The sequence below is a fragment of the Anabrus simplex genome, chromosome 2 (genome assembly GCF_040414725.1).
Source record: "Anabrus simplex isolate iqAnaSimp1 chromosome 2, ASM4041472v1, whole genome shotgun sequence".
Classification (NCBI taxonomy): Eukaryota; Metazoa; Arthropoda; class Insecta; order Orthoptera; family Tettigoniidae; genus Anabrus; species Anabrus simplex.
The window spans coordinates 825,084,603-825,109,052 of NC_090266.1; the positions used below are offsets into that span (position 1 = coordinate 825,084,603).

At 38.3% G+C, this 24,450-nt stretch overlaps 1 protein-coding gene across 1 annotated transcript in view; it reads right to left on the reverse strand.

Annotated features, from left to right (window-relative positions):
* The window catches only part of LOC136864483 (telomerase-binding protein EST1A), a 616,383-nt gene that overhangs the window by 505,787 nt on the left and 86,146 nt on the right, over positions 1-24,450 (reverse strand). The window contains exons 5-7 of the mRNA XM_067141513.2: positions 5,227-5,378; positions 5,071-5,112; positions 3,528-4,817 (exon numbers count right to left, since the gene is read on the reverse strand). Of these exons, the coding sequence (XP_066997614.2) occupies positions 3,528-4,817; positions 5,071-5,112; positions 5,227-5,378 (1,484 nt within the window). The remainder of the gene's footprint in view (positions 1-3,527; positions 4,818-5,070; positions 5,113-5,226; positions 5,379-24,450) is intronic.

Below are 24,450 nucleotides of genomic sequence, written 5' to 3' on the forward strand. Positions count from 1 at the left end.
CCAAAAATAATCCTGCAAGAATTCAATGTAATGGTTATAATTTATTATTAGGCAATACCTACATTTATTTCTTAGGAAATAATATGGATATATTTATCCAGTATCATGGTGAAACAGATTGATTTTTTTTTTTTTATGCATCAGAATATATTTAGAATAGCCATTTGAAACTATAATACCCTATATGTAACTTTGCTTTCTCTGCTAGCGTTACAATTGAAAACCAAACAAAGAAGAATGAGAAGATTAATCACTTAATGAAAAGATAATAAGCACTTTTGATCAAATTCAATTTTGATTTTAACCACTTTTGATTTTATTTACTTATGTTTTATTCACATTTTAACTTTCTTGACACTTTAATTTCATGAATATTCCACAAGATTGCTACTTAATGAGATTGATAATTATGACTTATGAGACTTCGTATACTTTTCTTTGCTTTATGTTATGAGAACCATAATTCTTTAACGAAAGAATGTTTTGAGCTCAATCAAAGACTTTGTTGGTTTATCTTTTAAATGAAGAGACGTTGAATGTAATTAAATATTATATCAATATATTAATTCGTCCCAAAGCAATTCATGATCATGAATAAATCGAGAATTTAAACATTTAAATTATTATTATTGCAATTTATTTTATTATTATAGCAGATCAGCTTACATTGAATTCTTGAAGGATTATTTTTGGTTGAATGAGTTTGAGTGATGAATTTTATTGATATTTAAGGAAGGATAGAAATGCTGGTAAATTATATGAAAAGATATGCGGATTCTCAGTCGATCTCACGTAAAAAATATACTTTAATGATGCACATTAGTTACCCCTAAGAGGTATCATGTAGCAAATCGGAGAATATTTGACGCTCACAGTGAAACACGGAATGGAGATATGTACCTTGATCGGAAATTATGTAGGCGTAATGAATTTATTTTTGACCGATTAATGGAGATAAACGTAGCTGCTGATACTTAGCATAATTTTTAATGCATGATCCATTCAGTTGATTCCAATACGTGATGTAGTCGGAAGAGGGGAAACAGCCGGTGCAATAGATGGGTCGCTCGTCGTGGCGCAAGAAAGATGTTCCCCCGAAGGATTGTGCAGTATGTATGTATGTATGTATGTATGTATGTATGTATGTATGTATGTATGTATGTACGTATGTATGTATGTATGTACGTATGTATATATGTACGTATGTATGCATACCTGCCAACTTTCAGAAATCAAAAATAGGAAGATTTTTTAATTCTTGGATTTTATCGCATTTATTGCACCATGATCTCGATGAAAAAAACGCCTACAGTTACAAGGCGAACTGACCATTAAATTTTAAATTTTGAACTAAGAAAACATAAAAATGGTTACAAGAAAATGTAAGAAACATGGAACAAAATGCATAATAGTTTCCTTTATTAAACTGTAACATGAAAGGAAATTCAATTTTATAGGTCTCTTTCAATACTTGGAGATAACGTTTGTCATGTTTTGCGGCCATAATGTGAAGAGAAAAACCCAGAAACTGTCACCGACACAGCTCTCTGAAAGAGATTTAATTCAAATTATGAACTAAAAATGAACACAAATGCACTGAAATATGCAAAACTACTACATGCAAAACAGATCAATATGTCTCATACATTTATTAACATATGACTTTGACAGGGGGGAAAAGCACAAAACCGCAAGATAAATCACGTGACCTACAAGTCCAACAAAACTACGTACAGAAACAGAATGTTAACAACGCTCCAACAAGAAACTCAATCTTCCGTCCCGATTAACAGTCGCTAGCGCGCGCTAGCCTCTCCAGCTTGTAGGACGATTGCCGTCCCGAATTCTCAGCTGTAAAACACACACTATGCTGTAGTGAGTGGGAAATGCAATACAGGAAGGCGACGGACGATACACTTGCCATATAAATACACTTGAAAATGAGGTTGCATAAATTACACAAGCACACAACAATTACACATAGGGGAGGAGTATTGACCATACTTGAGGTTAGTTATATTGGTCAAAAATAGGAAGAAGTAAAAATAAATTGGAAAATCAGAAGACGAGTTAAAAAACGGAAAGTTTCCGAGTAAACCAGAAGGGTTGGCAGGTATGTGTATATATGATTTCTACTGGCTCTTAAAGCCACTTCGAATGTAACACTGACTATGGTCTTAGAGAGAAGAAGACATTAAAGGTGCTGTTATCACAAATATATGAATGTTTCATTTGGTTTTGTCAGAGAGAAGAAAATAAAGTACAATGTAAGAGAACTGAAACATACATTACTGCATTGCTGTTGAAGACTGCTACAAATCACTGGTTTTATTCAAAGTGGTATGCATACTATAAAGTAGAAGAATAAACATAACTATGAATGAAGAGCAGGACTTCTACACATTTAACGTATATTGCCGGGAAGTCCTACCTCCATGACAATAACAGTCCAATGGCTATTCAAAAGAGTAGAAGGAACTAGTGGACTTACTGAAAAATCCCATTTTCTATATCTAATACTCTCTGAAGAAAGATAATATTACTGCCAAAGACCAAGACCTCGTCAACAGTGAATGCAAAGATTAGAGTGGGCACTGTTACATTACTGAACTAACATACTACCAGAACATACAAATATTTTTCAGTAAGACACACGGTGAATTGGTGTGTGCCAGTAAATGTCAATTTTGTTAAATATGAAAAGGATTCTAAGATTATGAGCATTCAGCTGATTTAGTACAAGCACTCCTGAAATTATCAAATTAAAATAATCTGAACGCTAAGATGATTTAAAGTGAAGTGGTCATAAACAGTAAAACACAGCAAATGACAAAGTCTGACATGAAATGTCCAATATTAATGCCCAATTACTGTATATAATCATATTATTAAAAACCTGGCGAGTTCTTATAAAGAGTTCATTCTGTATGTTTTTACGGGGTTGGAATAATAATTACACTATTCCTGAATCTGGCAAAATGGCTCAAACCCATGTGGGTACTTCATCTCAGAATATGCCTTTTCAACATTCTCCTTAAAGAAATTACTATGATTTCATTAGAGGTAAGAATTATGTTATTGCTTTTTATGTCCCACCAACTACTTTTGACGGTTTTTGGAGATGCCCAGGTGCCAGAATTTTGTCCCACAGAAGTCCTTTCATGTGCCAGTACATCTACCGACATGAGGCTGACGCATTTGTGCACCTCCAAATACCACTAAGACTAAGCGAGGATCGAGCCTGCCAAGTTGGGGTCAGAAGACCAGCAACCTCAACCGTCTGAGCCACTCAGCCAGACTTAAGTAGAGAGATGTAAGAGAAATAATGTATAAAGTTGTGTAATTTTCCATTAAATATGTCACATTAACTCATAAATCCATCTCACTTTTCCCCATTTGTCCAACATCCATGAGTCGATAATTCTGAAATTCCGTAAAATAATTTTACTTCATTTCAAATATTATGATGAAATTGAAGCCTTAATAAAAATGTTAAGTTAAGAATGTAAATTTTATCATTTTCTTACCTTTCAGATCTGCATGCTCGACTTCCTGACGCCACAACAGGTATTGGTTTGTTTGGATTATTGGGATCATATAAATGTTTCTGAACTGGGGCATGACTTGACACTTCCTGAAGAATTGGTTTTGCGAAGCTCTCAGCAGATTCTTTTGATGTGTCCTGAAGACTCTCCTCAACTTTGGCAGGTAGGATTATAATACCACTCCTACTCGTCGATTCTAAGCTACTCAGAACTTCTGATTTATCCTCGTTTCCTTTTACACATGCTGAAGTTGTCACAAGAGATCCTCTCCTTCCTTCAGTTTTATTGTCCTTGTGCTCATCTCTAATGTAATCTCTTCTTGAAAATTCAAAGAATCTTTCATTATCAGACTTAACAGACTTGGGCCCTTCATATGAATGTTCAAGCTTTGAATCATGTGCAACACTTTCCTCTGGGCAATCTCTGTCAGTGCTCTGTTTAGAGCGTGACCTGTCCAAGCTGGCAGTATTAGGGTACCTACTAGTACCTTTGAAACGTTCTCTGCTATATGAACGAATTGAGAATCCCGTATTAACACCACCTGAGGTGGTCTCCAAGTTAGGAGCTTTTCTAGACATAGTGTTCCTGTTCTCACGTTTGTATCTACCTGCAGAATCCATCCCACGAGAGAAGCAGTCCCTATTTGGATCATATAATTGTCTCTCCTGACTTCCCGAACGATTATATCGTTCCCTACTGTAGCTTCGGCCACGATCTTTAGTCTGTGTCTCAGATTCAGATGATCTTGTTTTGAATAAATCATGAGGCCAACGGTCTACACTGTCACAAAGAGAGTATTTGTCCTTTTCACCAAAATGAGTGACGCGATCTCGGCTTCCAGCACGTTGAAAGCGATCCCTATTGTATGAATGAGCACGATATCTATCGTCACTACTAGCACGATGTCGTTCATTACTACCAGAAGAATTAAATTTCTTCTGGCTTTCAGGACGATGGTGAGATTCAGTACCACTAACGCGGTTACCAAGTTTGTTCCGCAAGGCACGGTTATCACATTCATATTTGGAATTATCAATACTCTTCACAGTCTGCTTTAAATGTTCATCAAATTTCGTTCCAGATCTATCGGCACTAGATCCTACATCTCGCTTTTTCAAATGTGAAGTTTTCCCTTCTCTAGAATCAGAGCCCAATTTTTTCATTCCACTCGCAGTCTGCATATTTACAATAGGATCATCCCAATTTTCTTCGGAGCTACATTGCTGTCCAAATCTTGAGGATGAGCAAGAGCTTCGATCATTGCTGACACTCCTAGAGGAAGAAAAAGCAAATAACATGAATTTGAGGAGGACAGAAATTCTATTACCATGTTCAAATTATTATTTCCAAGGCTTAAAGCTAGACATCCTTTGTAACAGCACATGATTTATCATGACAGACTATAAGCTTACTGTCACAGAGATATAACCTCACCTGTCAATATAACAGCCCATTATTATCCCATTGACCTATCATACCACTTCATTTAACTGAAGTATGAAGAAATTTAATCATCAGTGCTTACCTGTAAACATGTGCTCTATCCTTAGATCTTTCACGACTTTGTCTAAAAAAGAAAGAGAAAAACATGTCAATCCAGATTATAGATAAGTATTCCACAATACAAACTATTACACAAAATTCTAAAAAATAAAGAAATAGTCAATGGTGATCACTTCACCTATTACGACGTCGACGTTGTCGTCCATCGCGGGAAGATGTGCTTCCACCGTTAGCTTTTTCTGAATGGCCAGATTTAGTTTCCTGTTGATCCGCAGTTTCCTCTTCATTTGCAGTTTTGGACATAGCCTTTTCAACCTCTTCGCTCCAATCCTAGAATAGGATAAAACAATATCATGACAAAATCGCACAAAAAATATTTCCAAAATCTGTGCACCAGAGGTAGGCCTAATTGGCACTATGTCCATTTTTTACGAAAATGAAGTTCAACATACTTTATTTTATGAAATACTTCCTCTCATGCAGAGGCTGTCTTGCGACAAAGTACACTTTTACATTAAATTTTAGAAGAGAAATACACTTGAAAAATTTAGATGCTAACCTAATTGTAGGAATGATTCCTTAGAATTATTAATGGACCCCTTAAGGCTATGACGGCAATTTCCCCTAACACTGAAACTGGCAGACACATCTGCTTCCAAAAATTATGACAAAAACGGGAATTGTTTTACTCGCTCTTTTACAGGCCGCAACACATTATCTCCTACGGGCAATAATAGGCGAGCTGGCTAGTCCAAGTTCAGTACACTTCAAAAACAAGTTAAAGATATAATTAAATTTGAGAAATGAGTATTAAAAGGTAAAAAACAACACATATATATATTTGCAATTTTATGTAAAGGTAGTTTACAAAGCTATTCATATAAAAACGAGCAAGTGAAACAATTGATGAAAAAACACTTTCTTAGTTCTCCCATAAAATTGCACATTTGTGACACAGTGTACTTTACATCCGGGGCACAGAAATGTAACCCATTACACAACTCCTAGCTCTGACAATAAATATGACATTTATTTATTTATTTATTTATTTATTTATTTATTCATTCATTTATTTATTTATTTATTTATTTATTTATTTATTTATTTAGGGTCAACAGCAGTATAGTGTCAAATTAAAAAGATCCATAATATACAGAATAGTTATTAATCTAAAATGACAAACATAGAAACATTTATGAAGAACTTAAACATACACAAAGTAAACTGCACAACCGTATATTTTACACATTTAACTAAACATAGACATACAGCAGGCACGTCAAACAGTGCCCACAGTGAGACATCGTATGGTCTACAAATAACCTCACGCACGTGCTGGCAGAACTTCTCCTCTCTAGGCGGGAGGGAGGGGAGTTGAACTGACAGTTTGTTTGCTCACAGCGGGGACAAGTAAACCAGATCTTTACATGCCACGTGAAATAAAAGGATGATAAGAGGAAAAGTAATGGTAGACTTGACTCGGAAAGGTCACAAATATGAAAGAGGCACATCAGTACAGGATAGGTAATTTCAGGACTCTGATGCTGTGAAAGGAACGATGCAACTCTTCTACATAAAGTTTAGGTTGTTTTTTTTTTTTTTGCTACGGGTTTTACGTCGCACTGACACAGATAGGTCTTATGGCAACAATGGGATAGGAAAGGCCTAGGAGTTGGAAGGAAGCGGCTGTGGCCATAATTAAGGTACAGCCCCAGCATTTGCCTGGTGTGAAAATGGGAATCAACGGAAAACCATCTTCAGGGCTGCCGACAGTGGGATTTGAGTACCGTTTAGTGTTCAACCAGAAGACACATCCCCGAAATTTACAACTGGAACTCATAGAGTTAATATGTGATGAGCAGCTGATGCAAGAGTATAAAGAAAGGGAAATTATTGTCATTTATCGAACATTTGACCCATTATGCTTCCCACAACTCCAAAAGTTTGTAGCAGAAATCCTGTGAATCTTTGGAAGATGTGAACAGTAATTTTCCAGGATGGATATCAATAAATCTCGATTCTGATCTCAGCTAATAGACATACATCTCAACGCAGTAATGAAAATAGTGTATGTCAGCACTATCAAGCCAAATATTGACAGATTTATTGCCAGCAAATGTTAGCAGGGCTCAGGAAATCGGTGAACATTATTTTTAGAGGAAGCAAAACCACGATGCCCAAGGTGTAGACAAGTGCTCACCGGAATGCTTTTACTGTAAGTTTTGCATCACACAATTTCTTTTTCATGACAACTAGAATACTCTTGATTTATTAATGTATCTTGAACATGTCAGAATTTGATTCCTCCTTTAATATTTGGTTAATGTTTGTAGAATTGAAGTAACCTACTCTCCTACTTTCTTTTGCATATATCAGTAATGTGTTTATTATTATCTCATATAAGTTAACAACCTACGGTGCCTTAGTAATAATACTGGTGAAGGACAGCAATTCACGATGAAGGAAGGAATACTGTGCACCCCTAACGCATCTCCTTCAAATTTCTCTGCCCGAGACAGCATGCAGCTCGGCTGGCGTGCATTTGACTTTGACATGCCTGGCATACACAAAGGAAGATTCTCTTAAATTCAAAAGAAGAGAGGACGATTGAAACACCAGGAAAGAACCCAAAGGGAAAAGTGAAGCTAAGTAATGAGAGAAATATCATGACATAATGAAGGATATACCATATAAACCTGAATACCATCCGAAACCGAATAAGACACACACCTGAATTTCTCAGGACAAAACTTAGAAAAAGAAAAAAAATCACATGTTTACCAATTTTTATTTTTTTTTAATTTCTGCAAATGTGTCAGAAAACTGCTAATTAAGAACCCTCTACAAGTAATAAAATCACTAAAAACACCACAATGAGTAATAAAACTAGGTAGTTCAATGTACAAATCAATCATGATTCAACGTCAGAATTACTACCATCAGAACTTTGATCACTGTCACCTTCCCATATGTGGCAGGATTTAAGACAGAAGTGGGGAAACAACTTCTTCATTTATTGTTTTAAAAATGATTTACCTAGGTATTGTAACCATTCATCACCATACCATAGGTATGTTAGGAGGTTTAGTCAACCATATATGCCATTTTCCGCAACATTTCGACATATAATGTCGTAATTAGCAGTTTACGTTCCAAACCGGGACATGAGTTGCGATACGCAAGCTCGAAGGGAGCAGATCTCTGTACTGTATCAAGAGGATAGCGTGTTACCGCGGAACCTTGAAATTGCGCTCTCACTCAGTGCGAAAGAGAAGAAGAGATGACGCTACGTGTGAAAATGTATTTTGTCAGAGAGTGGGGTGAATTAAGGTGTGTTAACCCCCAAGAAATAAAAATCCTTACTGATTCAACACTGCATTCAGTGGTGCCAATCCACCATATTTAACTAATAAGAAGGGGAAGAAGAATACCTTTTCCTGAGATAATCTATGGAAATTTATGTCAGGTCTCATTTGAACCGGCGTATTTTATGCAAATTGTTGATGCATATAAACGCAATGCTTTAATAGCGGATTGGTAATAACGCATGTCATATTGTAGTGCGCAGACTGAAACCAAGTGCTAAGATTTGGCAATGGGAGAAAAAAGGTAGGAGTACTTACGAGACAAACGATGACACGTTAATTTATAAGAGGACGCTTTTGGAATTGTGAACGACCCGCTGATCAGATAGAAATGAAAGTAGATCAGTGTAAAACAGGAGTCAAGAGCTATAATTTGATTACTGTCACGTGGCTGAAAAATTACGTTTAGCGGAGCCGAATTTCGATTAGGGGCGTGATTTACCACCTCTCCAACCACTCAACCAAAATACTATAAATGGAACTTGGACCTAGATGCAGGAACCCATTGTAATTTGTGCAGCTGCAGTACTTACGTGTCAGTGATGAACTATGGATAACAGTGAGTGAAGTGCTGTGTTGAAGAAAAACATATCAGTACGGTGTAAATATAGCGAAATAAGCCGTGTGGTATGAGATAAAGTACAGTAGTGATTAATAGAGGTGTTATATCAACATTTAATCCTTTAAATATTGGTGACTTCAATGGCGGTTTATGATGCAATCATCAGAGAACGGACAAACGCATCAGGTTGGTTAGAAATACTGACACAGCCGATTACATTCAGTAATTGATAGTGATTGATTTTAAGACATTTAAACAGTGAGTGACACTCAGTAAATTAAAAGAACGGTGTTTGTGATAGGAAAACATTTGCATACTCCATGGACACTCGTAGTAACAATTAGTCAGGTTGTGTGATACAAGGGGAAATGAATAGTGATTTATACAAACTTACTGCTATTCAGATTAGTCCATTTGAATCAATAAGTGGATCTAATCACCAGTAGGTTCTTTGAAAACACATAAACAGTGTTCATTAATCAATTTCCCATTTCTGCCTGTATGTTCCTGAATGATTGTCGAACCCAGGATCGGAATCAACTAGAGTCACGCCTAGTGCCAGCATTCACCTCTTCAGGGAACGTCTAGAGATTCCAACAGCAGAAGACCACAATTCAAGACATGGAAAATACCACAAGGGAAAGGAACCAAGGACTATTGAAGAGAAAAGCTGTCGTCATGAAGGTCTAAAAATCCCAGGTGTACCCTCGAGATGACAGCAAACCACACGCAGTATCGATAAGTACATTTTCTTAAATATACTAAACCATAAGATCTGCCTGTGCATATCGACATATTTGCAAATAAAAGTCTTGTTTATTTTATGTAATTAATAATATTAAATGTAGGGAACACTATACGCGTGTGACTGGGAAAGATTATTTTATAAATTTAATTAGGATTTCTTCTGTGATTTAAGGATAATCACTAATATTTCAGCGGGCTTATTTGCATGAATCAGTACATAAGATCCCATCAATTTTAGTGCGTGTGAAGCATATATTTTAAGGGAGAATGGCACTTCAGCTTGAATATACCGGTAGATTATGTATTTGCTTCACATGATAATGCATGTATTTTATAAATCTCATAGTAATTAAGAATATGACCATTGAAGACGTACAAGCCCGAGGTGCAATTCATGAATTATATAGATACGTGAGTGAGATGGTATTACTTAAATGACCTGTGGGAATAGAGTCTTCCATATAAACAAATAAGGTGGATTTGAGATGCAGTAGCGTGACAATGAGCAAGGTGAGACTTGTGAAATGTTCGAGATGAGAGAATGATAAAGAATTAGAATAATAATGGTTATCGTGACGTATTGAATTAGGCTGTATATGGGCTGAACAATAAGAAGTAAGAATTGGTGGCTCTTGAATAATTATGTACTTGGAAGCGAGCAAAATGAGAAGAAAGAAAGAAAATAGAAAGTATCTTTGTGGCCGCAAGGTAGAACACTGACCACAACAAGAGAGACAGATTTATGATGTAAGGAATTTGTCCGGTCTGTGCAGTCCGAGTTGTCTCCAAGAGTTCTCAGAACATTTGCCCTTGTAAGTCTCCTTCACTTATCACTGCAATGACAATCCCATGTTAATAAAATATTATGAGTAGCGTTGATAATTTTATGATTCAGCGGAGGACGTATTCCTCCCCATTTTTATTTATTAAATTAGCTAGTGATAGGAGTTTCAGATTTTTGCACCTTGGAAGCTAGAGAACGTGGGTTTGACCTGCGTCAGAATGATGGATTTAACCTGATACTGTATGGCTTGATCAGGCCATATCTTCAAGATATATTGTTAGCTAATGTGTTTAATACTTCTCTGTGTATTATATTTATGTATTTTTGTTGTTCTCAGGTGTTTATGATGATGGGTAGGAAATCAACGTTGTGTTGATTCGCTTCAAATGTAACAGGGTCAGGTAAATCCAGAATACGTGTATGTGTTCAGTATAATATGTAAATGATGTGGTCAAACAGACCATGTGTTCGATATGTGACGATGTGATCTCGTGGGTGATAAAATGTACAAATTAATCTGCCTAAATTCCACAACCATGACGACCAACTAATAGTATAACTTAATGAGATAGTGTCATCCTGACCCTGTAGTCAATCCATTCAAATAACAGATACCATTGAGTATCATTGCTCAGAGATAAATAAACTTGCGTTTGTGAAAAATGTATATAGTATTAGTGCGCACTAATAAGGTGATTCAGAGTATGCCAAGCAATAGCCAAAACAATGTATGAACTGACAAAGACTTTTGAGGCATACTGTATACAAATGATTTCTTCATTATTTTATTTTTATGTGTAATAAATGGCATTATCTCATGTATATTATCGTGCGGTTCTATCAGTTTAATAAAAATTTTAGTAATTACTGGGAACAAAACTTTTTCTTATTTAATATATTAGTGTATTCCTCCTACATTATAGGAAACCCTACCTTCATTATATTTAATGTAGTGCCAATTTTCTTTAACAAACATTCCATTACCCGTATGCTTTTGAGCTTTAGCCGTTGAGGCAATGAAATTAGGGAGATGGGACTTTGAGCCCGGGAAGTGATTTCCGAAGGTTCTCCTCCAGGAACTCCATTTATATATTTATTTGTGAAGCCGAATTATTTGATTGATGCCCGGGATGGGTACACTAAGTTGTATAAGATATTATCACGTTTGGATCCGTGAACCAAAAGAAAAATAACTGTTTTGGAATATTTTTTGTTGTTGTATAAAATTATTATTATTTATATGTGAAATTTGTTGCATCTTACTTATGAAACGGAGTGTACCTATACGTGCCATTTTTAGAAGCACATTTCCTGTTACCTCCTGTAGTATAAAAGACTTTTCTGGATCAGCGAGAAATAATCAACTTCCATTGGTCAAAATATAATTAATTATAATTGGTGAATATGAAAGTCTAGGATAAATTCTGTAGCCTGATTGGTTACCTTGGTGGCTGCACCATTTCCTGTTTCTCGATCTCATCTGCTCCTTCGTGGGAACGAAGTTGTCTCCGCATCTTCGTTTTGTGACCATCCTTGAGAGTGGTCGTGCCCCTGCATTGGTCCCGCATGGGATACCTGTCTCGGGGTAAGCACTATTTCTTCCTTAATTTTGGGCTTTAACTTCATTTAAATGTAATTATTTCTTTTCTTGCGCAGGAATTTATCTTCGGGATTCACATTCACCACTAAAATTGTTGTAATGACTTAGTCTGAGCTTTTTTGGGTTTCTTTTTGGAGGCAATTCCTTTTTCTTTTTTAACCTTGTAACTAACAAGTAATTTAACTTTTCCTTGGGTTGCCTCTCGTAGTTCTCCTTCTCTTAACACATGCACCTAAAATCGATGTTCTTCACTGGAAGCGTTTTAGGTACTGATACTAGTTTTCGGTGCCTCTGTGTTAAGATTTTATTTCTTTCCTTTTCTCAATTTGTGTGTAAATGGGAATTAGCCCTCATTTAAATCATTATGCATAATTGTATACTGAAGTACAACTTAAAATATTCCTTAGTACCTTGCACATATCTGCAGGCACTTACTGTAATCTCGTAAATGAGTTTGTTTAGTTCTTTCATTGATGATTTTTGATTCGTCCTTTTATTCATTTATTTTGTTTACTTTAATAAAATGTTCAAGGATAATTACTATCTATTAATTCTTCATCCATAACAAATACGTTCCATTACCTCATAGGGTCCATGCCGTTTTCCACATCCTTTTTGTAGTTGTCATGTTTCCCAACCTGTTGTTTACATTTTATGTTACTTCGATTCTATGAACCTTGAGTTTGTTTTCTGTTTTTACTGAGCTTAAATTCATAAAATTTATTTTAACATTTGTATTATTATTATTATTATTATGATTATTATTATTATTATTATTATTATTATTATTATTTCTTTTACATAAACAGTTCAGCGGTTATACCATACTTACAGTAGTTGTACTCACTACCATCCATAAAATTTGAAATTTCACATTTCACGGAACTTTTCCTCACCAAGTTGTCAGAGATGGGATCCCATGCTGACTTTATCCATTTGCACTAAGTTCCTCTTTGGGTTGATTCACTCATCCAGTTGGTGTCAGTGCATGATCGCTGACCAACGCCATCCACTCGGTGTAGAGCTGCTTCAATGCAGCTGTGAAAAGCCGATTCACACAAACATCCAATGGCTGTAGCATACAGGTCAGCCCTCCAGAAATTATTGCCAGATAAGTTTTACCTTTAGTTATCAATTCCTTTACGGCATCTGTAGTACGCCCCCGATAACTGTCGAGCACAAGCGGGCTATTCGTCTTGTCTCAATTCTCTCAATTAGCTCACTGTCCATCCAGCTGGATTCAAGGGTTTGAATGAAAATACCAGATGGCAAATTTTCTTTCGGAAGTGTTATTTCTTTTCAGAACCACATACAGAGGAAGTTTGATTCCATCAGCTAACATGCATAACATTACCGTGCAGCATTAATTTTCATTACTACCGGTCTTGATAGCAACGTGTTTAGAGCCCCTAACGTGAACCGCATTTTCTAGTGGCATTTCAAAATTAACGGGCACCTAATCAGCATTCCCAATTTGAGAAAGCAAATAGGAATTTTGCTTTTGCAAACAAATAACGTGGCAACAAAAGGCCGTCAACTTTTCTTTATAGGCAACAGGGAGATGGTGTGAAATTTTTTTTTTCCTAATTTGCTTTACGTCGCATTGACACAGATAGGTCTTATGGCGACGATGGAACAGGAAAGGCCTATGAATGGGAAGGAAGCGGCCGTAGCCTTAATTAAGGTACAGCACCAGCATTTGCCTGGTGTGAAAATGGGAAACCATGGAAAACCATCTTCAGGGCTACCGACAGTGGGATTCGAACCCACTATCTCCCGGATTCGAGCTCAAAACTGCGCGCTCCTAACCACACGGCCAACTCGCCCGGTGATGGTGTGAAATAGATGCACGTCTTCACATACACAATCCATTCCTCATTCACCCACAGCTTGCAGTAAACCCCTCATTTTCAAGTTCCTTTGCAAGATCTGATCATTTTAGTTGATACATTTCAGTCGATACACCATAACCTAGTTCACGTCTTTCAGTCACATATTTATAAAGCTGTTCTTCAATTTCACTAACTGCGCACTCTGGCCTTGGAAATCATCAATGTTACTTTTTAATAACACTTCATTCTTCCTCCAATGGCAAAGGCATGATTCATCAATATCATACTTTCTGCCGGCGGCACAATTTCTAACAGTTTCAGCTTCCATTACAACCTTAAGTTTCTCATTCGCAGTAAATGACTGCAAACACTTTTTTTGAATTCATCATTTGTTATCACTGATACTCCTTCACTCAGAACAACACAAGGTATTAATTAAATGCCACACCACATGTTTCCAATAATGCAGAAGTGAGCAACAGAGCAAGATTGCAGCCGTTGCCATGTCGCGTGACATGAAACTGCTGTTGCTGCATCTTGAGAACAATGTATTATGAGACCATGATACGAAAGACTTAAATAAGATCTGCACCCAAATTCAAGGAGCACTATTTCTGTAATAAAAATAGATTTTTAAAAGTGCAGGTGATATTCAGTACTATGCGGTAGTAAGAAGATATCTAGGTACCTGTTGAGAGATAAGGTATTATACATTGCTGGAATACAAAGATAGTTTTATGAGTAAGAGAAAGGCAGAAATAGAGAATATGGAAAAGAGTTTTCATTCTGGTGCTCCGCAAAGAGAAGTGGATGGGCAGTGCGTGAAGGAAACTGCTGCTTTGCATACAGTAACTGTTTAAGGTGGGCTACTTTCCTACGAGCAGAAAGAGTTCTGAGGTTTAATTTCCCACGCACTTGGTTAGTGCTAAAATTGTGACAAGCAGGGACCCTCACTGTGACGACTACACAGAAGAAGAAATATTGTACACGGTCAAGGTGGCCAAGATTTGAAGAAGAAGAAGAAGAAGAAGAAGAAGAAGAAGAAGAAACAATCCAGACTAGGGAGGTGTATTCATCAATCAGTAAGACACAGAAAACGTAGAATGTTCTGAGGACATTTACATCTATGATGTTAGAAAACCTGCATTTGCACATAGCATATGTGGTGACCTGTTTATGTGGGGGAAAAAAAAAAAAAACATAATTTACTATCACAATGACAGAGAATTTGGCATGTGGTAAGGGCCATTCATCTGTGAGCTTGCCTTCGGGAACTAGTGGGTTCAAACCCCACTATTGGCAGCCCTGAAATGGTTTTACATGGTTTACCATTTTCACACCAGGCAAATGCTGTGGCTGTACCTTAATTAAGGCCACCACCGTTTGCCACCCACACCTACTCTTTCCCAGACAAACGCCGCCATAAGACCTATTTATGTCAATGCAACGAGCAGCAAATTGAAAAAAAAAAAAAGGATGCCCAAGTCTTTTTGCTTATCAGCAATTGAAATTAGTAGGTGATATTCCTGAAACATAAGGATTTACAAAGTGTGAACGAAATGGTGGAACACTTCATGAGATGAGGTTTAAGAGACACCATGTAGTGCACCAACGTGACAGTGAATCAAGTTAATTTTGCAAGTAGATTGCATCTGCAAGGGAATCGAACTGCTTGATGATTCTACAGTCATCCACAGGGAGAATTTCAAAAGAACTGTGGGAAACAGTATCAATAAAAACATAAGTAGAGCAAAAAGTGTGAAGAATTGCATCCATTAAGGACCAGGTGCTATTATCTTTTACTCAGAAAGCTCCGAAAGATAGCTAGGAGTCTCCCATGCACCTTGAAATGTTTGAAAAGTTTGTGTGAAAGAAGCTTGTAATCCAGGGTATCAAAGGCCTTTACAATACTGATATAACATACATCAAGTTGAGAACGTGCGTGGATGGCAGACTAGGCATGATGGAGGAGGATAGCAAAGTTAGTTACCCAAGAGCTTCCAGGGAGGATACAATGCTACTCGAGAGATATGTATGGACTGGTAAACAAAAGCACAAGCTGGTGAATAATCCTATCACAAAAAATTGATAAAGCAGGTAATATAGAGATAGGGTGATAATTAGTGATATCTGACTTCTTTCCATCTTTAAGTACTGGTGTGATATTTGTAACTTTCGAGGAGCACAGAAAATAGCCAACTGAGAAGCAATGATTGAATATCGTACTAAGAGGGCATGAAAGAGCTACTGCTGTATTCTTATGGAAGATAGGTCTGAGACCAACCAGAAAAGTGGGCTATATTTACTGACACACACGAAAGTAGGGAGCAAACTTTAGATTCAATAGTATTTCTACCACCAGTAATGTTTCTACCACCGAGGCAATGAGAGGTAACAGTTTTGAATTCAGGAAAATTACAGGTAAAATGTTTACTGAAAAATTCAGATCTGTTCGACTGGCTACAGAATTGGCCCACGTTATTACTTCTGGGATTCATTTACTGCCTCTTCTGTTGTTCAAGTGTTGTATTGTAATCCAAGACAAGCACCATTAACATATTCTGAGTAATCATGTCTTAATAAGTATTTATAGTACTGGCAAAGGTTTGGGAATATTTTATAATTTCCTTTTTCTTTTATTATTAACAAATACATTGCAAATGGGAAATATCCCAGTGGCAATGGTCACTTACAGTAATGTAATACATAAAGTTAACATAATTAAACAACAACAAACAAACAAACAAATAAACAACAAGAGTACAACAAGCAAATATATGGAAAGAAAATATTACAAGAAATACTACTAGTTTAACATTCTAAACCCAGCATCATGTACAGTTTTATACACAACTTAATTATTTCCAATACTTAACACTACGGCTTACAACTGCCTGCTGTCATTTCTTGATGGATACAGTACTTTTACATCAATCTCTTGGCACAGGCCAGAGTAAAGTGTAGCTTCCACCTAAGTGCCAGTCAACATCCATGGCTGTGACAATATGGAAGTTGCTGGGGTATGGGTAGTGCTGAGTAATGACATTCAGAGCATGACTAGTGCATCCGAGTGTTATGAAAGGTGCTGCTCATAGGGTCAGTCGTGCTGCAATAGTACTTTCTGACCCAGTGAGGAAAGCAATGGCAAACTACCTCACTCCTCATTTTGCCTAGTATGCCTCATTTTGGTGCTGCCATTGGTTTCTGGGGTTTCCTTATAACCGCATAACCTTTGGTGGTGCTATTTGAGGATCCAACCAGCCTCTGGGCTGATGACCTAAAAGACAGATGGCTTACAAAACTATAGGTTGAGCTTACTACTAGCTTAACACTACAAGTGATAATAAAGTAAACTTAATACATAACTACCCAACAATATCAACTTGAGTACAACAAGCAATTCCACGGGAAAAAAATATTACAAGAAATACTAGTAGTTTAAGTTTAAAATTCTAAATCCATCATCATATATAAATTCACATAAAACTTAAGTATTTCCCAGTGCTTAACACTACAGCTTACAATACTATAGGTTGAACTTACTACTAGCTTAACATTACAAGTGATAATAAAGTTAAAAACATTGGTAATTATCCAAGAACAATAACAACATTCATCAGTACAACAAGCAATTCACTGGAAAGAGAATACCACAAGAAAAAAAACTCCTAGTTTCACAATCTAAACCAAGCAGAAAATCACATATTCAGTGTCTGTAATTTACAACTTTTAATTTTCACTTTACACTAACATTAATAGTCGTCTTAAATGACTTGATACTGGAAGGGAATCAATCAAAGACTGCTGCAGGTAATTTATTCCAATCCCTTATGGTAGTGTTAATGAAGGAAAACTTGCCCACGTCTGTATGCTGGTTTCTGGCCCTAATTTTATGCTTATGGTCATTTCTCGAGAAGTATGAGGGAGGTTCCAATCTATTCCTATTCCAGGCAGCCCTTCCCGTATAGCTCTTATAAAGACCACATAGGCGAGCTCTAGTTCTTCTAGATTCAAGACTTTCCCAATTAATGGTATTCCTCCTAGTCCCGGTTACAAAACGCATCGCTCTTCTTTGAACTTTTCCTAGGGAATTTATTAAACCCACCCTGTATGGATCCCAGCACGCAGATCCATATTCGAGAATTGGTCTTACCAAGCATTTCTAAGCTTTACTTTTGGCACCTGAATTACCTTTCTTGAGATTCCGCATAATAAAATGTAACGATCTCCAGGAAGACTTTTCTAATAGTAACACCTAAGTACTCACAACTATCAACTTCAACAACACTTTCTCCTCCAATTTCGTAATCCCTCTTTCCTCTTATTTTCTTTTTACTGAAACACATTTTCTTGCTTTTTCCGCTGTGGATTTTCATTTGATTTTCACGTGCCCATTTTTCAATCATATCTAAATCCTGCTGAAGCAATAGTTCATCCTCCTCTGTCTTTATCTCCCAATATATGACGCAATCATCGGCAAAGAGGTGCACTTCCTACTTTATCGAATCAGGCATATCATTCATGAAAAGTATGAAAAGAATTGGCCCAATAACACTACCCTGAGCCACACGAGACATAACACTTATTGGAGAAGATAACATTTCTCCCACATGCACCCTCTGTGTTCTTCCACTGAGGAGTTCTCGTATCCATTTCACAACTCTGATGTCAATGCCCGTACCCGCTAACTTGTTAAGGAGCATGTCATGTGGCACAAGATCGAATGCCTTATCAAAATCAATTACTATTACGTCAATCCTTGACCCACTGTAGAGCTTATCCGATATATCTTGGCATATGGAACAGAGCTGACTTGGAGGGTATATTCTCACATTGTCTCCAGGCTTCAGAACTTTTTAAGTCCAGCAACTTTTGTATCACTCTTCTTCCATGGAAAGCATTTTCTTGACACTGAAAAGGCAGGAACAAGTCACAGATCACAGCAGCAGTCCTATCATATAACAAGTCCACCAGATCTTGAACTTCACCTAAGTGCAAGAAATTCAATGGTAAAAGGGACAGGGTGCAAATAACAGCCAGCCAGTCTACTTTATGTCACACAGGCACAGAGCTCTTGATGACAGGTCGATGATGTATTGGAGGGCAGGGAGGGGCGAGAATTAATGTCGCTTCAATGGAGTTGTATCAGTTCAAAATATCTCATCCCACAGAAACAGGTAAGGGGCTCGTTGAAAGAGAGCAGCTAGTCGAGAAGACATCGTAAGTAAGTGTTTTCCAAGACACGCTCTTTGAAATTTAGTCCAGTAATATAGTGTTCCAGATACCACTGTCAATATCATTAGAAGGCTGACCTAATGAAGGGAAAATCCAGAAACAGGCAGATTAAGGCCTCCTAGTATGACAATGTTATCTCTAGGTAGGGTGGCTTTAAGCACAGAGGAAAGAAAACCTTCAGAATAATTGAAAGAAGAACAAGGTGATCTTTAGAAGCATGCAAACAGATATTTTATATTATGAGATGTAAATTCAACCCAATTAACCCATACAGCATCACAGTCCTCCATTAAGTCGGAGTGCTCGGCCGAAAGCCATTTAGATTTGACGGTGATTAAAACAACCTCACTATGGAATCTAGTTCCCTGAATAATGCCTCAGAGAGTGAGATTTCAGAGTCTAATATAAAAATCTGTCAACCAACTTTCACTTAAGGCGATAAAGTCAAAAGCCTCCAATTCCTGAAAATGCAGTATTTTTTATCGACCTATTATTCTGATAGCATAGTGAGAACTGATTATTCGTTGCGAGTCCAGGGTTTATTTGTATTTGTTACTAAGAAACATAACAGGGAACGGTGTATATGACAGCATAGTTTCAATGAATAATGGGTCGATATTGGAATCAAGAAAAAAAAACAAGAAAAAAACAAGGAAGGAACCCAGCAAGATGGATACTGACATTCTACAAGTCAGAGCCTGGAATGTTTGAAGTGTGAATTGTTGTGGTAAGTTACAGAATCTGAAAAGGGAAATGGATAGACTGAAGTTAGATGTAGCTGGTATAAGTGAAGTACGTTGGCAAGAAGAGCACGATTCCTGGTCAGGCGATGAAAGAATTATCAACACAAAATCACACAGGAGAAATGCAGGAGTCATTTTAATAAAGAATAAGAAAACAGGAAAGCGAGTAAGCTACTAAGATCAGCACAGCGAAAGGATTGTTGTTGTCAAGATAGACACCTAGCCAAAGCCCATCACAATAGTGCAGGTCTATAATGCCTACCACTTCAGCAGATGATGAAGAAATCTAAGGAATATATGAAGGGAGAGAAGATTTAATACAATATGTAAAAGACAACGAGAATATAATTGTGATGAAAGAATGAAATGCAGTGATAGGCCAAGGAGGAGAAGGTAATGCAGTAGGAAAATTTGGATTGGGACAAAGCAGTGAAGGAGGAAATCAGCTGGTTGCATTCTGCACCAACCATAATTTAGTCCTCGCTAATAACTGGTTCAATCACCAGAAACGATGGCTGCATATGTGGATGAGACTTAGAGACACTGGATGGTTCCAAACAGACTTCATTAGGATTATGCAGACATTCAGAAATCAGGTGCTGGATTACAAGACCTTCCCAGGAGACGACGTGGACTCCGACCACAACTTGGTCATGAAATGCCAACTGAAGTTGAGGAAAATTAAGAAAGGAAGGAATGTATGGATACGATATCTAGAAATGTGGAAAGAAAAGAGTGTGAAAGATTGTTCAAGGTGCAAGGTACAAGAACTAAATGAAAAGGCTGCACCGGTAATACAATAGAGGAAGAGTGGACATTCGTGTAGAATAAGATCAGTAGGGCTGCTGGAGAGAGGTTAGGAAGAAAGGAAAAATCAACTAGGTATCAATGGACAACTCAGGAGATACTAGACCTGACAGATGAATGACAGAAGTACAAGCATGCAAAAAATGAGGAGGGCAGAAAAGAATACAGGCCATTAAAGAATGAAGTAGATAAAAAGTGCAGGACAGCTAGGGAAGAATGGCTGAAAGAGAAGTGCAAGGATGATGAAGGTTGTATGGTCCAAGGAAAGATAGGTGCAGCATACAGGAAAATTGCAAAAACCTGTGATTGATTGATTGATGTTTAAAGGGGCCTAACATCTAGGTCATCGGCCCCTAATAATACGAAATGAGATGAAATTAAATGACAAATTAAAAACCCAAAATCCTCCACTCACCATAATTCAAAACATGAGGATGAAGAATGAATGGATGGATGGATATGAATTAAAAACGATCAGTGGAACTGACCCACAGTGCCTCACATGCACAGAAGCTGGCGTAGAACAATAGTATTACTGACCAAGGGACTGGCTCTATAGCACGATAGTGAAATGATGCTTATATTCGAAAGGAGTCCAAAATCCAAGTCATCGGCCCCTCGCAATGGTACTTATCGCTAGAAAAATAGAACCATGGTATTTGTCATGTTGTGGTACTAATAAAGAATAGCGTGGACTCGCGGGTATTCCACACGTACTACTCACAGGTAATGAAATTCGCACATGTATTACAGACCTAATGTGTTTCGCACATTGCGGCGCCCTTGACAGGCAACGCAAACCTATAGTGTTCATCACCTAAGTGTACGAACCACAGGGACTCGCACTATCCCGTGGTGTTCCTCATATAGTGGGTACTAATCATAGGCAAGCCAGAACCATGGGTTCCTTCATTCCATGGTGTTGCTCATATAGTGCTACTAATCACAGGTACTGTCAAAGCCGTCGAGCCCTCGTTTGCTATTAATCACAAACCTATTTGGTACCCAACATAGTGGTGCTACGCGCAAGTAGAAGCGACCAATGGTGTTCCCCGTGTGGTGGTACTAATCACAAGTAGTTTCATGGTTCTAATTTGATCATCCCTTGCTCGCCCCTTTTAGTCGTCTCTTACGGCAGGCAGAGGATATCGTGGGTGAATTATCTGCCTGCGTCCCCCACCCACAGGGGGTAGACAAAGAGAAAAAAGAAGAAAGAAGTAGGTATCCGTCACTTCGAAAAATGATGTAACGGACAAAGAAAGACAAGGGCCATGAAGGGCGTGAAAATGAAAGACTCCCTAGGCCTCGAATGCTCTAATAGCGTCGGGTCGAAGAAGAACAAGAGTTGACCAAGGGACGTCGGACAGGATAGATGAAAATGAGGAGCCTGGCTCAAGTAAGTGTAAGCAATGCCAGGACTCAGCTGAGGGCCCCATAGTCGCCACCCCGCGCTCCCAAGTTGAGAGCCCCTTGGGCCTCTTTTAGTCGCCTCTTACGACAGGCAGGGGATACCGTGGGTGTATTCTTCATCTGCGTCCCCCACCCAAAGGGGGATAGAAACCTGTGAAGAAAGGAAAACTAGGTGTATGAATATTAAGAGCTCAGATGGAAAAGAACTTCTAGGGAAAGAAGAGAAGGCAGAAAGATCGCAGGAACATATCCAGCAGTTGTATCATGGTAAAAAAATACAACCTGTGACAATAAAGTTCAGTGAAGAGTCCTGTACTATCAACATAGATGACCAATGCACCGACAGTGACCTTACCCCTTCGAAATAGTCCCCTCCCATAACTATGCACTGCTGAGATCGGCGATAGGCTACATGTCCTGGAAATTTTGCAACAAGGCTTCCTTCGGGATGGTGTTCAAAAGCCTCGTCACGTTTCGCTGGATGTCAGGAATATCGTCAAATCTCTTTCCTTTCAAACCGAGTTTGAGTCGTGGGAATAGGAAAAAGTCTGAAGGATTGAGATCTGGCGAGTATGGGGGATGTTCAAGATGCACCACCCCCTTTTTTGCCATGAAATGTTTGACGATATTGGCGGTGTGTGGGCAAGCGTTGTCAAGGACAAAAAAAAAAACATGAGCCTTGTTGTGCGTTCTGGGGTTGTACCCTGTATACACGTTTCATGAAACGGGTCAAAAATCCAATGTACCGTGCAGCATTCAACATTGTTCCCTCAGCTAGAAATTCCTTGTGGATAATGCCTTGACTGTAGAAAAAAAGTGATGAGCATCATTTTGATGCGTGACTTTTCGGCTCTGACCTTTCTTCAGACGAGGGGATCCCGGAGAACACCATTCCATACTTTGCAGTTTCCTTTCAGGGTTGTACCTGAGACACCAGGTATCATCCTCAGTGACGATACAGTTCTAGAAATTTGGTATCGCATCCGCCATTTCGACAAAATCCTGTGAAGCCTCTAAACGTGCCTGCTTCTGATCATCAGTCAAGTGATGTGGCACAAGACGAGAACAAGCTTTCCTCTTCCCTAACTTCTGGGTAACGATTTGTCGCACGGATTCACGGTTAACCTGCAGTTCATCCGCTATCATGCACACAGTTAATCGCCGATCATTCGTGATTAATGTCCTCACCTTCTCAATGCTTTCGTCGCCGGTCTTCCGCTACAGGGGTTGTCAGAAACAATTTCCCGGCCTCCTCGAAAATGAGCGAACCACTCGTACACACACTTCCAAGGACAGTGCTCGCTCATCATAAACACGTACCAGCATCGCAAGCATTTCTTTCGGTGTCTTGCCAAGCTTAAAACGAAACTGTACATTGATCTTTTGATCAAAACCCGCTGCTACGCAGGTGCAGTATTGCGTGTCGCCAGTGTTGCCGGATCAACCATTCTGGCTTCATTCACCAAACTTTATTGTCACAGGTTGTATATGGAGATTTCTGAAAGCTTACCCTGATGTTTTATTATCTAGATACGTGTGGATGGTTTAGGAATCATGTGGATTTCTTCTTCACGTTTTTTTCTTATTCTGGTCGAATACTTCAGTTTAATCTACACTGGAGTACTCCAATTGAGAGGTCTGTCGATCGATTGCTCCTTGTATGTTAGGGTGTGTTCCTTTCAGAGCAGTGCAAGAACATTTCCAGAAGTTAGAGTTTTCCAAGACTAGCTGTCAAACAGTATATACCGGGTAGACAACCAGCCCCTTACGATCCAGTTTTATGCATCCCATCACATTTACTACAATTCTGAAAGACATCGGTCCCTCTCACTAAACCGTGGTATTATAACGAGATGTGTGCATACGGGTTAGAAGACAGCAGGAATCGTGATCCCCACTATTAGTTCATTATGGGTACCTCGAATTAAACCATAAAACGAGTACAGATACGCAGAACACGTACTTTAAAACAGGAGGTGGATGCTCAGACCAGGAGCACGGTACTGTATAGGCTGAGAAGTGGGCGCCGTCGATCTAGTATTGCAGTAGCTCACATGGCAAGCAGGCGGGGAGATATGTGATAGTGGACAGTGCTCGAGGTAGGAGGATCGAATACCAAGTAAGAACAATTTAACAGCCAGTTGCCTGTCCAAGGACTGATTTATTTGACCCTGTAACAGATCATATGTATTGTCACATTGGGTATGGTGCTAGTTTGGACGAGGATGAGGAAATGATGGTCTGTGGCCAGTTAGCTACATCGTATATGTTCCAAGCTTCGTAGACCACAGGTAGGGCAACGTATGCCCCATTGGAA